Below are 14,254 nucleotides of genomic sequence, written 5' to 3'. Positions count from 1 at the left end.
CTGATCAAAATTACATGGATGATGCACTGAGTGGGGGCCAGCTCCCTGAACTGGTGGAGAAGTCCTGAGGTAAAGATGAGAATAAGATAGGAAGAAAAGAGTTCTTTATTACAAAGGGATCATACTGTAATAAATAAACAGACATTCCTCCAACCTGTATCCATCAGGATGTTGACTCTGGAGCATCTATTCACAGGGAAACTCATAGGGAAGTTAGGACTCAATCAATTAGAGATATATTTTAGAAAAGTTGCAGTTTTGTTTTCATCAAGCTGAGATTCCTCTGTACATGAACTGCTTTACTGTCACCACCCGGTGCCAGCCAACACCAGGGCAATAACTGATGAATTCAACTCTTTCAGTCAGTTCTTGCAGCATCCACAGTGTGGGTTTGAATCATTTTCAATTAAAATAGGGAAAGTCTATGAAATGTTGCATATGTCGTTTTCTCTTACATGCAAAATACAGACATAAAATGTGTGAATCTGCTTCCACAGTGTTTTAAGCGTTTACGGAACATCTGAGTTTCTGGGCTTGGTTGTAACTAAAAATGCCCCCCGAAAAAAAAACGGGAACCGGTTTTAGATTTGTAAAACTCTGAGTATTGATAATGTCAGGGGTTAATGGTTCTACTATCGATTCGTTAAAAGTTACGGAGTGAGATCTCCAGACTACAGCAGCATCACAAACCTCCTCTCTCTGCCTCTGTGTCTTTGCACGAGGGCCAGAGTCGTGCTTTACTCTGACTCACCAACTCCGGCTCAGTTCAGCGTGAGACACACATCATGGCAGAGAGAACAAAAAGATTGGAAGTGTGGCTACATTTTACTCGAGTAAATTCTAATAACTTTGACAAAAAAGCAAAAAAAAACAAGTAAGGGAATTAATACCAGCAATTTATCACAACATTTGGTGAACAAGCAGAACATAAATCTGCAGAAATTAAGTTTTCTACTGTTTGGCGAGCAGCCGTCCATCCTCGTCCACTGCAGGTAACGTTAGCGATGCCATGAGGAGTTAATAGGCTAATATATGGAAGCTAATCGCTTAGCTAATTGTTTAGCTGTAAATTTATGTTCCAGACTTTGGAACTTTTTGTTTTGCAGCTCACTAACGACTATTTTTTTACATACAAGAATAATGAAGCGATGTTGAGTCTTTTATTAATTAATTGTCCTTTTCTTCTCACAAAATAATCAAAAAGAACCGATAAGGAACTTAAAACCGATAAACAGTAACAAGTATATAAGAGTACTAGTATCGTATTGTTTGTTACTAGTATAGTAACATTTGATTTGGCTGTATTTGATCAGCTCTGTTGTCTTCGTTCTTATGTCTATTTCTGTGTAAGTACATTGACAGCAAGTCAGAAACCAGAGTCAAATTCTTTTTCTGGGTAGACATATTTGGCAAATAAAGCTGATTCTGATGAAGGCTTGGACAGGCTTGAGTATTTACAGGACCTGGTTTCACATCAGCCCAACCCCACATGATCTCTAGCATCTTTTCTGGCTTCAAATCAAGTTCTGTGTGACTCTTAAAACTCTCTTCTTAACCTTCAAGTGTCTTCATAAGCTGAACCGTAAATGGCTCCCATAGGGCTCAGTAAAACCACGCTTTGCCGCTGAAGCACAACTCACAGACAGTAAGGTAAAAACAAAGATTACTGAATAGATCTGACAGGCAATGACAAAAGTAAGCAGTCATACCTGGAAAACAAGTACCAAAAAGGCAGGCAGGGAAGTACTGGAGCATATGTTTTGTTAAATAAATATTGAAATCAAAACACATATGTATGGTTTATGTCCTGTCGTGGTGAGGAAGACTCTTCTTATGCTCTCATTCACAAATCTCTCTGTCTCCCTCTCTCTTTGGCTTATACTCTAATCAGCTGATTATTGGCGTTCAGGGTCTAGGGTCAAGGTCAAGGGTCTCTAATGTATTCACATTGATAACTGTTGTACAGTCATCGTTTTGTATCATAATAATGCAGAGATGTGATAACTTTGAACATTTAAAGACTTGTTTCTAATATAATAACGCACAGAGAATCTTCCACTTCAACAATGTAATTATAAGTACTGAGCAATTCACTGCAGTTTTTCAAAAACCCAAAGGTAATGGTTAAGTCTAACAGATAACCATGACTTAATCAGACATTTTTCCGTTTGATTGTAGTTACCGGTGATAGCATGACCATTGTCTTCAAATGTATTGCCACAGTTTATAATAGCCCTGAAATAAGCATAAGATCAGATGAGATAAGCCTTTATCAATCTCTGGAAGGCAATCCAGTGTTTTTGCAGCACAATATAGAAATAAATAGAAGTATCATAATATAGTATGTGGTGCAGTGAGTTGTGATCGGCAGTGATTATGTTATGGAGGAGGGTGGGGGTTCTGATGAAATGAATGCATGTCAATATTTCAAATGAACAACCTTGAAAGCATGAGCATGTTTCTGATTTGGCAGTGTATGTAATTTAAATTGTAGTTTTGTGCCCTGAGAGACATTTTTTTCTTCTTCTTTTAAATAAACAATTAAACCAACTGTTGTTTCTGTCAAGTTAATATTGTATCATTATTACCCCATCTTGAGCAAATAATCACATTTATAAAAAAGTAAAATTTTGTATTAGCTTAAAAGTATATATATATACATATATATACATATATATATACGTATATATATATACATATATATACGTATATATATACATATATATATATATATATATATATATATATATACGTATATATATATATATATGTATATATGTGTGTATATATGTTTATATATATGTGTGTGTATATATGTGTATATCTCGTCATGAATGGGGATATTAGATATAAAGACCAAAAATATTTTTTGTACAAAGCTGTAAACTGTCTGTACTGTTGTAAAGTTAGCCATTTAAAATGGGGGCCTATGGATTTTGACTCCCTTTTGCAGCGAGCCCCAAGTGGCCATTCAATGAACTGCAGTTTTTGGAGTTCCGGTTTTTGCTTAATTTGTCAGCCTGAGAGGTTTGCTTCTTGTGTGGACTACAACAGCTGATAACTTGAGTGGAAAAGATTGCGTAGTGCTTAAGTTAAAGAGTTCAAGATCCTTGGTGGATGAAGCTATCTAATAGAAACTCTCTACAGACTGAATTTTGGAGACAAACACCAAGTGCATTTACCTGTGAATAAATAAGACACTCCAAACAGTTTGGATGTTTGTATTATCATAAAAGACAGAGTTCTTTTTAAAGTTTAATTCATCTATGTTGGTACAAATTCTGCCTGTTTTATTACTGAACATCTAGTTTAACATTAATGGATGAGGAGGTATAACATATATAACTCTTGATAGGCATGTAAAAGTTAGCAAATACAGATATGTTTATTTTTTGGTTATATTCGCATTATATATTCTAATATAATGCAGTAATTCTACTATTGTGTACCTTATCTGGATACACAAAAACCTCCATGAGCCTATGTATATTTTCATTGCAGCTTTATTACTGAATTCCATTGATTGCACTGCTATCTACCCAAAGATTCATCATATCAGATCATATCTCATTCTCTTTCAATTTTGGCTCAACTAAATGTTATCTAACATGTTGATAATTTCTGGGAAGAGGGTTTGTTGACCCTCTCCAGAATGTCTCCATGGCGGAGCAGCTTTGAGATCCCGAGAGATGTGTGTTGTTTTCAAGTGTGGGTAAGTGGTTATAACATATAATGATACTATATGCATGACATATATTGATACTACCATATGAGACACATAAAAACAAAAAATAACCTATAAGAAAGCACAATGTTGCTGTCGTTATTTCCTTACTATGCATAGTCAACTATTGGCTTGTCTGTAACTGCAGAACACCCATAGTGAGACACACACACACACATTAAAACGTGGCTGTTGGAGCTCACACAGGTCAATGTCAACTGAAGCTGTGTCAATCAAGGACACCCTAGCTCAGGGGTCACTAATAGGCGGACCGCGGCCCGGTTCCGGACCCAAACGCCGTTTTATGTGGACCCGTACCTAAAACCGATAGTTGATAATTAATACATTCTAACAGAGTGCTTTTATTTTTACCGACACAGCTTTTCCAGCCTTTACGGCACTCGTGCACCGGTCCAGGAAACACACAGACCAATTACATGCGTTGTAAATCATATACTGTATGTGTATTCCTATAAGCGTCACAACTCCAGTCGGAGAAGTATGTGAGTTAGAGATTTTATCTCACATAGTGTTCTCTAAGAAGAGACACGTGACCAGAGAGACCAGAGTCTTTATCCATGAATGAACAGACTCGTATATCTTCATTCTTCCTACAGGCAGATCAAAAGCAGTACGTCATATGTTCAGAGACCGTAGAGTGAGTTTAGAAGCGGTAATGTGAAGCGCCACTACGAGACAAAGCACACATCTTTTGAACAAACGTAACCACTCAAATCCGAAATGAAGGTACAAAAAATAAACGATCTAAGAGCCCAAAAAGATCAGAATCCTAAAACATGAATTCACCCTCCAACAATGATGTTAACAGAGAGGAATAAAGCAGAAACAAGTGGTAACAATAACCACAGATAAAGTCCCTGCACACTAATTTCTCTTTTTAGAAGAAATGAATATGGATATCGGGGCTTTTTTGATTAATTTTCTAAAATGAAGTACTTTATTTTAAGAGTCACATTTTTCAAAAGCTTACTGATATGTATTTCATTTTTTAATTCAGCCTACATCTTACTTAAGAGAACATTTATTTATTATTAGAGTATATATTATTTATAATTAATCCAGTTCAATTTGAAATCTGACAATAAATATTGTTTAGATATTATTCAATTGAACTTTCTTTATTTGATTTGACAGTCAGATGTTGACTACATACAGACGTTAATACAACTGTTGGCTACTTCAATATACATGGGACTAAATCACAGCGCAAGTTAAGACATTATTTGGTGTTCCAGACCTTTGGATGAGGAAAATCTCTCCAACTGGACCTCGCTGAACTTTAATTGAATACCCCCGCCCTAGCTGTTCAAAGAGGCTGAAATGTCCAAAAGATTCACATCTGTCCTCCCTAAATGTCCAGAAGCTTCCCATATGTCCCGGGACAATTTGGGATGCTTTTGGCCAATCGTGTTAGGACATTTGGGATGCTTTTTGACTGTTGGACATTTGGGAGGTATCCTGCCATTTGTTAGGGGGACAAATCGAAATTCGAAATCGAATACAATACAACACACACACACACCGACTCCGGCTCAGTTCAGTGTGAGATGCACATCGTGGCAGAGACAACAAAAAGAATGGAAGTGTGGCTACATTTTACTCGAGTAGATGCTAATAACTCTGTCAAAAAAGCAAAAAAACCTAAGTAAAGGTGTTAATACCAGCAATTTGGCGAACAAGCAGAACATAAATATGCAGAAATGCATTTTTCTACTGTTTGGCAAGCAGCCGTCCATCCTTGTCCACTGCAGGTAACGTAAGTGATGCCATGAGGAGTTTGCCAATAACAATATGGAAGCTAATCGCTTAACTAATTGTTTAGCTGCAAATTTATGTTAAAGACTTTGGAACTTTTTGTTTTGCTGCTCACTAAAGACTATTTTTATGCATACAAGAATAATGAAGCGATGTTGAGTCTTTCATTAATTGTCTTTTTTCTCACAAAATAATGAAAAAGAACCAAAAAAAGAACCTAAAACTGATAAGCAGTATCAAGTATATATGAGTACTAGTATTGTATAGTTTCTGTGTAAGCACATTGACAGCAAGTCAGAAACCGGAGTCAACCCCTTTATCTGTGGACACATACTTGGCAATTAAAGCTGATCCTGATTTTGATGAAGGCTTGGACAGGCTGGAGTCTATTTTCCATTTTTAGTTATAGTATATAGTATATAATTGTGAATTTTTGTACTTTTTTAATTAGTTGATATTCTTTACTGTTTATTATTTATTTATAATACTTGCTGCTCTTGTTTTTTTTACCATGTACCTTGTTTGCACTGTCCACTTTGCTGCTGTGATCCTGTAAATTTCCCCACTGCGGGACTAATAAAGGATTATCTTATCTTATCTTGTCTTATCTTAGTATTTACAGGACCTGGTTTCAAATCAGCCAAAGGATCTCGAGCATCTTTTCTGGCTTCAAAGGCAATGACAAAAGTAATCAGTCATACCTGGAAAACAAGTACCAAAAAGGCAGGCAGGGATGTACAGGAGAACATGTGGGTCTGGTAGTCAGGAGACTGGGTCTGGTGGGAAAACACTGAAGACTCCTGGTGAGGCTGGGAATGGCAGCATCTGAAATGTGAATGGCAGGTGAGTTACTAACAAGGCAGTTAAAAATGTACAATAACAGAAACAAAAAGTAAAAAGCTGGCAGATGCTATGACACCTATTTCCACTTGTATTCTTATCTCGGAAAAAAAAGCAGAATCAAACAATACAACTCTCATAACTGATTTCATCAAATACTTAAATCAGTAGCACTCATTTATCTAGGGTTTTGTTTGTGATTAATATTATGTTTTAATTAAATATTGAAATCAAAACACATATGTATGGTTTATGTCCTGTCCATCACTATGGAGTATAATCTCTTCATTATGCATCTCACCATGCATGTGTAGTAAATATTTTTGACTTTAAGTGAATTCTCTCCTGATTGAAATAGTTTTAGTCTTACTAGTCCAGTGCTCGTTCAAAACATGCCTGTTCAGAATGAGCAGAATCCTTGGCCTGTTGTGTTGCTGCTTGCAGCTTTCTTGAAACAACTGAACACTGTGCTTCCTTGAGTCCAGAGAAATATGTCTGCCATGACATACTTGCTTCACACACCCAAGACACGGCTACTCACGGTCTAAAACAGGTGAAATTGGACTACGGTGTGGTTCACTGTTAAAAAACACCAGGGGCAAACTTTACCGTTCTGCAAGGTTGGCACCCTGAGCTTGGGACGCACAACTAAAAAGGCCCCAAACAGCTTTGGGTTTTTTGTGATGTTTAGATATACTGCTTAATGAAAACTTAACAAACACCAGAAGTGCTCCAACAAAATGGTAAATGCACAAGCATATACAGCTTGAATCTTGTTGTGATAAGATGATGCCATAAAAACATCTATGACCTCAGGCTTCTAGAATCAAGTTGTTTACCTAGCTCATTCTTTGGAGAGTTTATTGAGATCCATGGAGGGAGAAGTAGTCTGATAAAGACATCCCACCGACTCCAACAGATCCCTTTCCAGTTCCTGTGTTTGCTGGATCACACCAGAGCACATCAAGGTCAGGTACTGAAGACTGAATAAGACAATCTAGTGCTGGTTACATGAGCTTTATTGTTTTTTTTATCATCTCATTTGATATATCATTAATGGATAATAAATTAAATGTGACATATATAACTTTTGATGGGCTTGTGGAAGTGCAAAAATATAGATATCTTTATTTTGTGATCATGTTTACAGTGTATATTTTAATAATTTGTAGTAATTTCACTATTGTGAGCATCATAGTTATTCACAAATCCCTCCATGAGCCAATGTACATTTTCATTGCAGCGTTGTTAATCAACTCTGTTCTTTTCAGCACTGCTATCTACCCAAAGCTTTTGATTGACTTTTTATCAGAAAAACAGATCATATCTTATCCAGCCTGTCTCTTCCAGTGGTTTAGTTTTTACTCTCTAGGCAGTTCAGAATTCTTCCTGTTGTCGGTCATGGCCTATGATAGATATGTGTCTATATGTAACCCTCTGCAGTATTCAACCATCATGAGAAAAACAACTGTTATTATCTTCCTGATTTTTGCTTGGATTCTGCCTGCTTGTGAGTTTTCAGTACTAATATTACTGAGTGCTAAAAAAGAAATCTGTAAGTTTCATTTGAAAGGAATACATTGCAACAGCACAGTTCACAAACTTCACTGTGTGAGATCTACACTGCTGAATATTTATGGCTTGGTTGTTTTTGTGAGTGCTGCACTTCTCCCTGTGCTCTTCATACTTTTTACATACACCAGGATACTTGTAATATCCTATCGATGTAGAGGAGTCAGGAGAAAAGCTGCACAGACCTGTTTACCCCATCTGCTGGTTCTAATCAACTTTTCCTGTTTAAGTGCATATGATGTACTTCTTGCTCGACTGGAAGTTGATTTTCCCAAAATTGTACGTTTGATAATGACTTTACAAATAATTACATATCAACCTCTTTTTAATCCAATCATTTATGGACTAAAAATGAGAGGAATTTATGAACAGCTTAAGAGGCTCTTCTACAAAAGGGTCTAATGTATTCACACTGATAACTGTTGTACAGTCATCGTTTTGTGTCATAATAATGCAGAGATGTGATAACTTTGAACATTTAAAGACTTGGTTCTGATATAATAACGCTCAGAGAATCTTCCAAAGGTAATGGTTAAGTGATGACATGACCATCGTCTTCAAATGTATTGCTTAAGTTCATAATATCCCTCAAATAAGCATAAGATTAGATGAGATAAGCCTTTATCAATCTCTGGAAGGCAATCCAGTGTTTTAGCAGCACAATATAGAAATAAATATAGATAAGAGAAGTAAAAATAAGTATGATAATATAATATGTGGTGCAGTGAGTTGTGATCGGGCAGTTGTTGTTATGTTATGGTTAGGGTTGTGATGAAATGAATCCATGTCAATATTTGAAATGAACAACGTTGAAAGCATGAGCATGTTTCTGATTAATTTTGCAAGAGAGAGGTAAACAGAGTGGATTTAAGCTTATAGTTTCAGTTTTTTTAACCCTCTTCTAATGTTTATGACTGTGTAAACATACAGCTCTCAATAAATACTATGCTTAAACACATGACTATGCAGATGTGATGATTGATTTACTGTTGAATTACCTTCATAATAAAAAAAACTCTGATCAAAATTACATGGATGATGCACTGAGTGGGGGCCAGCTCCCTGAACTGGTGGAGAAGTCCTGAGGTAAAGATGAGAATAAGATAGGAAGAAAAGAGTCCTTTATTACAAAGGGATCATACTGTAATAAATAAACAGACATTCCTCCAACCTGTATCCATCAGGATGTTGACTCTGGAGCATCTATTCACAGGGAAACTCATAGGGAAGTTAGGACTCAATCAATTAGAGATATATTTTAGAAAAGTTGCAGTTTTGTTTTCATCAAGCTGAGATTCCTCTGTACATGAACTGCTTTACTGTCACCACCCAGTGCCAGCCAACACCAGGGCAATAACTGATGAATTCAACTCTTTCAGTCAGTTCTTGCAGCATCCACAGTGTGGGTTTGAATCATTTTCAATTAAAATAGGGAAAGTCTATGAAATGTTGCTTATGTCGTTTTCTCTTACATGCAAAATACAGACATAAAATGTGTGAATCTGCTTCCACAGTGTTTTAAGCGTTTACGGAACATCTGAGTTTCTGGTCTTGGTTGTAACTAAAAATGCCCCCCGAAAAAAAAACGAGAACCAGTTTTAGATTTGTAAAACTCTGAGTATTGATAATGTCAGGGGTTAATGGTTCTACTATCGATTCGTTAAAAGTTACGGAGTGAGATCTCCAGACTATAGCAGCATCACAAACCTCCTCTCTCTGCCTCTGTGTCTTTGCACGAGGGCCAGAGTCGTGCTTTACTCTGACTCACCAACTCCGGCTCAGTTCAGCGTGAGACACACATCATGGCAGAGAGAACAAAAAGATTGGAAGTGTGGCTACATTTTACTCGAGTAAATTCTAATAACTTTGACAAAAAAGCAAAAAAAAAACAAGTAAGGGAGTTAATACCAGCAATTTATCACAACATTTGGTGAACAAGCAGAACATAAATCTGCAGAAATTAAGTTTTCTACTGTTTGGCGAGCAGCCGTCCATCCTCGTCCACTGCAGGTAACGTTAGCGATGCCATGAGGAGTTAATAGGCTAATATATGGAAGCTAATCGCTTAGCTAATTGTTTAGCTGTAAATTTATGTTCCAGACTTTGGAACTTTTTGTTTTGCAGCTCACTAACGACTATTTTTTTACATACAAGAATAATGAAGCGATGTTGAGTCTTTTATTAATTAATTGTCCTTTTCTTCTCACAAAACAATCAAAAAGAACCGATAAGGAACTTAAAACCGATAAACAGTAACAAGTATATAAGAGTACTAGTATCGTATTGTTTGTTACTAGTATAGTAACATTTGATTTGGCTGTATTTGATCAGCTCTGTTGTCTTCGTTCTTATGTCTATTTCTGTGTAAGTACATTGACAGCAAGTCAGAAACCAGAGTCAAATTCTTTTTCTGGGTAGACATATTTGGCAAATAAAGTTGATTCTGATGAAGGCTTGGACAGGCTTGAGTATTTACAGGACCTGGTTTCACATCAGCCCAACCCCACATGATCTCTAGCATCTTTTCTGGCTTCAAATCAAGTTCTGTGTGACACTTAAAACTCTCTTCTTAACCTTCAAGTGTCTTCATAAGCTGAACCGTAAATGGCTCCCATAGGGCTCAGTAAAACCACGCTTTGCCGCTGAAGCACAACTCACAGACAGTAAGGTAAAAACAAAGATTACTGAATCGATCTGACAGGCAATGACAAAAGTAAGCAGTCATACCTGGAAAACAAGTACCAAAAAGGCAGGTAGGGAAGTACTGGAGCGTATGTGGGTCTGGTAGTCATGACACTGGGTCTGGTGGGAAAACACTGAAGACTCCTGGTGAGGCTGGGAATGGCAGCATCTGAAATGTGAATGGCAGGTGAGTTATGTTTTGGAAAAACTTCTAATTATAAATCGGGAGAAGAGTTTTGTTCACAAATCCAAAGATAATAATGAAGTCTTCAAATGATTCAAAGTTGTCCCCTTCTATTTTATTTTGCTTGCAAGGGAAAGATGCACCACAGCCACCTCAGTCAGTGTCTGTGATGAAAAGTTCAACATCGTACAAGATACCAAACCATTTTATGCACACATGAGTTCACGCCCTGGGATAAATCATAGACAAAGAGTGGATGTTCTCGTACCCTGGCTATCGTTCTTATCTAAACACATGCCAGGTGCGTTAACTGGGAGTCAGTGATTGTTCTACGGTCCGTCTCAAAACTTGCCATACAGACAAAGAAGACACTGTGTCTTCACTTTCTCTTTCTGAAGTGGGAGTGTGTGACCAGCCTTGAGAAACAAGACACTGTGTTCATTAAAACTGATTAACTACTTCTATAGGACTGCTGTGTTATGTCAGTATTTGTGTTCCTCACCTTACCTTTCAGTTTTACATCTTTTAAAACATTTCATGATATAAGAATATATTTTTTCCCATTACAGTTACTAACAAGGCAGTTAAAAATGTTCAATAACAGAAACAAAAAGTAAAAAGCTGGCAGATGCTATGACACCTATATCCACTTTTATTCTTATCTCGGAAAAAAAGCAGAATCAAACAATACAACTCTCATAACTGATTTCATCAAATACTTAAATCAGTAGCACTCATTTATCTAGGGTTTTGTTTGTGATTAATATTATGTTTTAATTAAATATTGAAATCAAAACACATATGCATGGTTTATGTCCTGTCGTGGTGAGGAAGAATCTTCTTACACTCTCATTCATTCACAAATCTCTCTGTCTCCCTCTCTCTTCGGCTTCTACTCTAATCAGCTGATTATTGGCGTTCACTCTAAAGCTCAATAACTAGATTCTGCCACGATCTCCCTGAGCAAATCACATCGTTACTGTCAAATTTTAAATCTGCTCTCCTCTCTGCTGCTGTCAGTTGTCATTTCATCATCATCATAATTTCTTCATCCCATCATTGGATCATCAGCAGTTCCCTTCACCACCACCACCACCAGGGTCGCGACTTTGCGGGGAATATATGCCCTGTTTTAGCCTGTTGCACTTTGAGATTTAAAAAAAAATAAAAAATGTAAAGTGCGATACAAATAAAATGTATTATTATTATTATTATTATTATTATTATTATTATTATTATTAATATATCATGTCACTATGGAGTATAATCTCTTCACTATTTATCTCACCATACATGTGTAGTAAATATGTTTTGACTTTAATTGAATTCTCTCCTGATTGGAACAGTTTTAGTCTTACTAGTGCAGTGCTTGTTCAAAACATGCCTGTTCAGAATGAGCCGAATCCTTGGCCTGTGGTGTTGCTGCTTGCAGCTTTCTTGAAACAACTGAACACTGTGCTTCCTTGAGTCCAGAGAAATATGTCTGCCATGACATACTTGTGTCACACGGCTACTCACGGCCTAAAACAGGTGAAATTGGACTACGGTGTGGTTCACTGCTAAAAAACACCAGGGGCAAACTTTACCGTTCTGCAAGCTGCTGAGCTTGGGACGCAAAACTAAAAAGCCCCCAAACAGCTTTAGGTTTATTATGATGTTTAGATATACTGCTTGATGGAAGAATAACTACAAACACCAAAAGTGCTCCAACAAAATGGTAAATGCACAAGCATATACAGCTTGAATCTTGTTGTGATAAGATGATGCCATAAAAAACATCTATGACCTCAGGCTTCTAGAATCAAGTTGTGTACCTAGCTCATTCTTTGGAGAGTTTAATGAGATCCATGGAGGGAGAAGTAGTCTGATAAAGACATCCCACCGACTCCAACAGATCCCTTTCCAGTTCCTGTGTTTGGTGGATCACACCAGAGCACATCAAAATCAGGTACTGAAGACTGAATAAGACAATCTAGTGCTGGTTACATGAGCTTTATTATCTTTTTATCATCTCATTTGATGTATCAATAATGTATAATAGATTAAATGTGACATATATAACTTTTGATGGGCATGTGGAAGTGCAAAAATATAGATATCTTTATTTTGTGATCATGTTTACAGTGTATATTTTAATAATTTGTAGTAATTTCACTATTGTGAGCATCATAGTAATTCACAAATCCCTCCATGAGCCAATGTACATTTTCATTGCAGCTTTGTTAATCAACTCTGTTCTTTTCAGCACTGCTATCTACCCAAAGCTTTTGATTGACTTTTTATCAGAAAAACAGATCATATCTTATCCAGCCTGTCTCTTCCAGTGGTTTAGTTTTTACTCTCTAGGCAGTTCAGAATTCTTCCTGTTGTCGGTCATGGCCTATGATAGATATGTGTCTATATGTAACCCTCTGCAGTATTCAACCATCATGAGAAAAACAACTGTTATTATCTTCCTGATTTTTGCTTGGATTCTGCCTGCTTGTGAGTTTTCAGTACTAGTATTATTGAGTGATAAAAAAAAAATCTGTAAGTTTCATTTGAAAGGAATACTTTGCAACAGTACAGTTCACAAACTTCACTGTGTGAGTTCAAGACTGCTGAATATTTATGGCTTGGTTGGTTTTGTGAGTGCTGTCCTTCTCCCTGTGCTCTTCATACTTTATACATACACCAGGATACTTGTAATATCCTATCGATGTAGAGGAGTCAGGAGAAAAGCTGCACAGACCTGTTTACCCCATCTGCTGGTTCTAATCAACTTTTCCTGTTTAAGTACATATGATGTACTTCTTGCTCGACTGGAAGTTGATTTTCCCAAAATTGTACGTTTGATAATGACTTTACAAATAATTACATATCAACCTCTTTTTAATCCAATCATTTATGGACTAAAAATGAGCGGAATTTATGAACACCTTAAGAGGCTCTTCTACAAAAGGGTCTAATGTATTCACACTGATAACTGTTGTACAGTCATCGTTTTGTGTCATAATAATGCAGAGATGTGATAACTTTGAACATTTAAAGTCTTGTTTCTAATATAATAACGCACAAAGAATCTTCCACTTCAACAATGTAATGATAAGTACTGAGCAATTCACTGCAGTTTTTCAAAAACCCAAAGGTAATGGTTAAGTCTAACAGACAACCATGACTTAATCATACATTTTTCAGTTTGATTGTAGTTACCGGTGATGACTGGAGGGCAATCCATAGTTTTAGCAGCACAATACAGAAATAAATATAGATAAGAGAAGTAAAAATAAGTATTATAATATAGTATGTGGTGCAGTGAGTTGTGATCGGGCAGTGGTTGTTATGTTATGGAGGAGGGTGGGGGTTGTGATGAAATTAATGCATGTCAATATTTTAAATGAACCATCTTGAAAGCATGAACATGTTTCTGATTTGGCAGTGTATGTAATTTAAATTGTAGTTTTGTGCCCTGAGAGACGTTTTAAAAACCCCCAAAA

At 36.6% G+C, this 14,254-nt stretch overlaps 4 protein-coding genes across 6 annotated transcripts in view; 2 read left to right on the top strand and 2 right to left on the bottom strand.

The window, feature by feature from the left end:
* Positions 1 to 1,731, bottom strand: part of LOC137866112 (MAGUK p55 subfamily member 4-like) — a 32,683-nt gene extending 30,952 nt beyond the window's left edge. Inside the window, exon 1 of one of the 2 annotated variants that reach the window (XM_068701808.1) lies at positions 1,710 to 1,731. The gene's annotated coding sequence lies outside the window, so the exon portion shown is untranslated. The remainder of the gene's footprint in view (positions 1 to 1,709) is intronic. The other variant, XM_068701790.1, reaches the window with a different exon arrangement.
* LOC137866129 (uncharacterized) overlaps positions 1 to 14,254 on the bottom strand; it is a 78,876-nt gene that overhangs the window by 10,542 nt on the left and 54,080 nt on the right. The window contains exons 9-12 of one of the 2 annotated variants that reach the window (XM_068701830.1): positions 10,640 to 10,763; positions 8,911 to 8,993; positions 7,180 to 7,283; positions 6,208 to 6,325 (exon numbers count right to left, since the gene is read on the bottom strand). In XM_068701830.1, the coding sequence (XP_068557931.1) occupies positions 8,940 to 8,993; positions 10,640 to 10,763 (178 nt within the window). In that variant the 3' untranslated portion in view covers positions 6,208 to 6,325; positions 7,180 to 7,283; positions 8,911 to 8,939. Of the gene's footprint in view, positions 1 to 6,201; positions 6,326 to 7,179; positions 7,284 to 8,910; positions 8,994 to 10,639; positions 10,764 to 14,254 lie in introns of those variants that run through there. The other variant, XM_068701820.1, reaches the window with a different exon arrangement.
* Positions 7,397 to 8,314, top strand: LOC137890602 (olfactory receptor 10K1-like). Its single transcript, XM_068734755.1, has one exon. The coding sequence runs from the start codon at positions 7,397 to 7,399 to the stop codon at positions 8,312 to 8,314; it is 918 nt and encodes a 305-aa protein (XP_068590856.1).
* On the top strand, positions 12,809 to 13,726 carry LOC137890597 (olfactory receptor 6N2-like). Its single transcript, XM_068734741.1, has one exon. The coding sequence runs from the start codon at positions 12,809 to 12,811 to the stop codon at positions 13,724 to 13,726; it is 918 nt and encodes a 305-aa protein (XP_068590842.1).

This window comes from Cebidichthys violaceus, unplaced genomic scaffold (assembly GCF_023349555.1).
Source record: "Cebidichthys violaceus isolate CVI_PGR_0920_01 unplaced genomic scaffold, fCebVio1.0.p SCAF_11, whole genome shotgun sequence".
NCBI classification, from domain to species: Eukaryota; Metazoa; Chordata; class Actinopteri; order Perciformes; family Stichaeidae; genus Cebidichthys; species Cebidichthys violaceus.
This window is presented reverse-complemented; position numbering and strand designations above follow the sequence as displayed.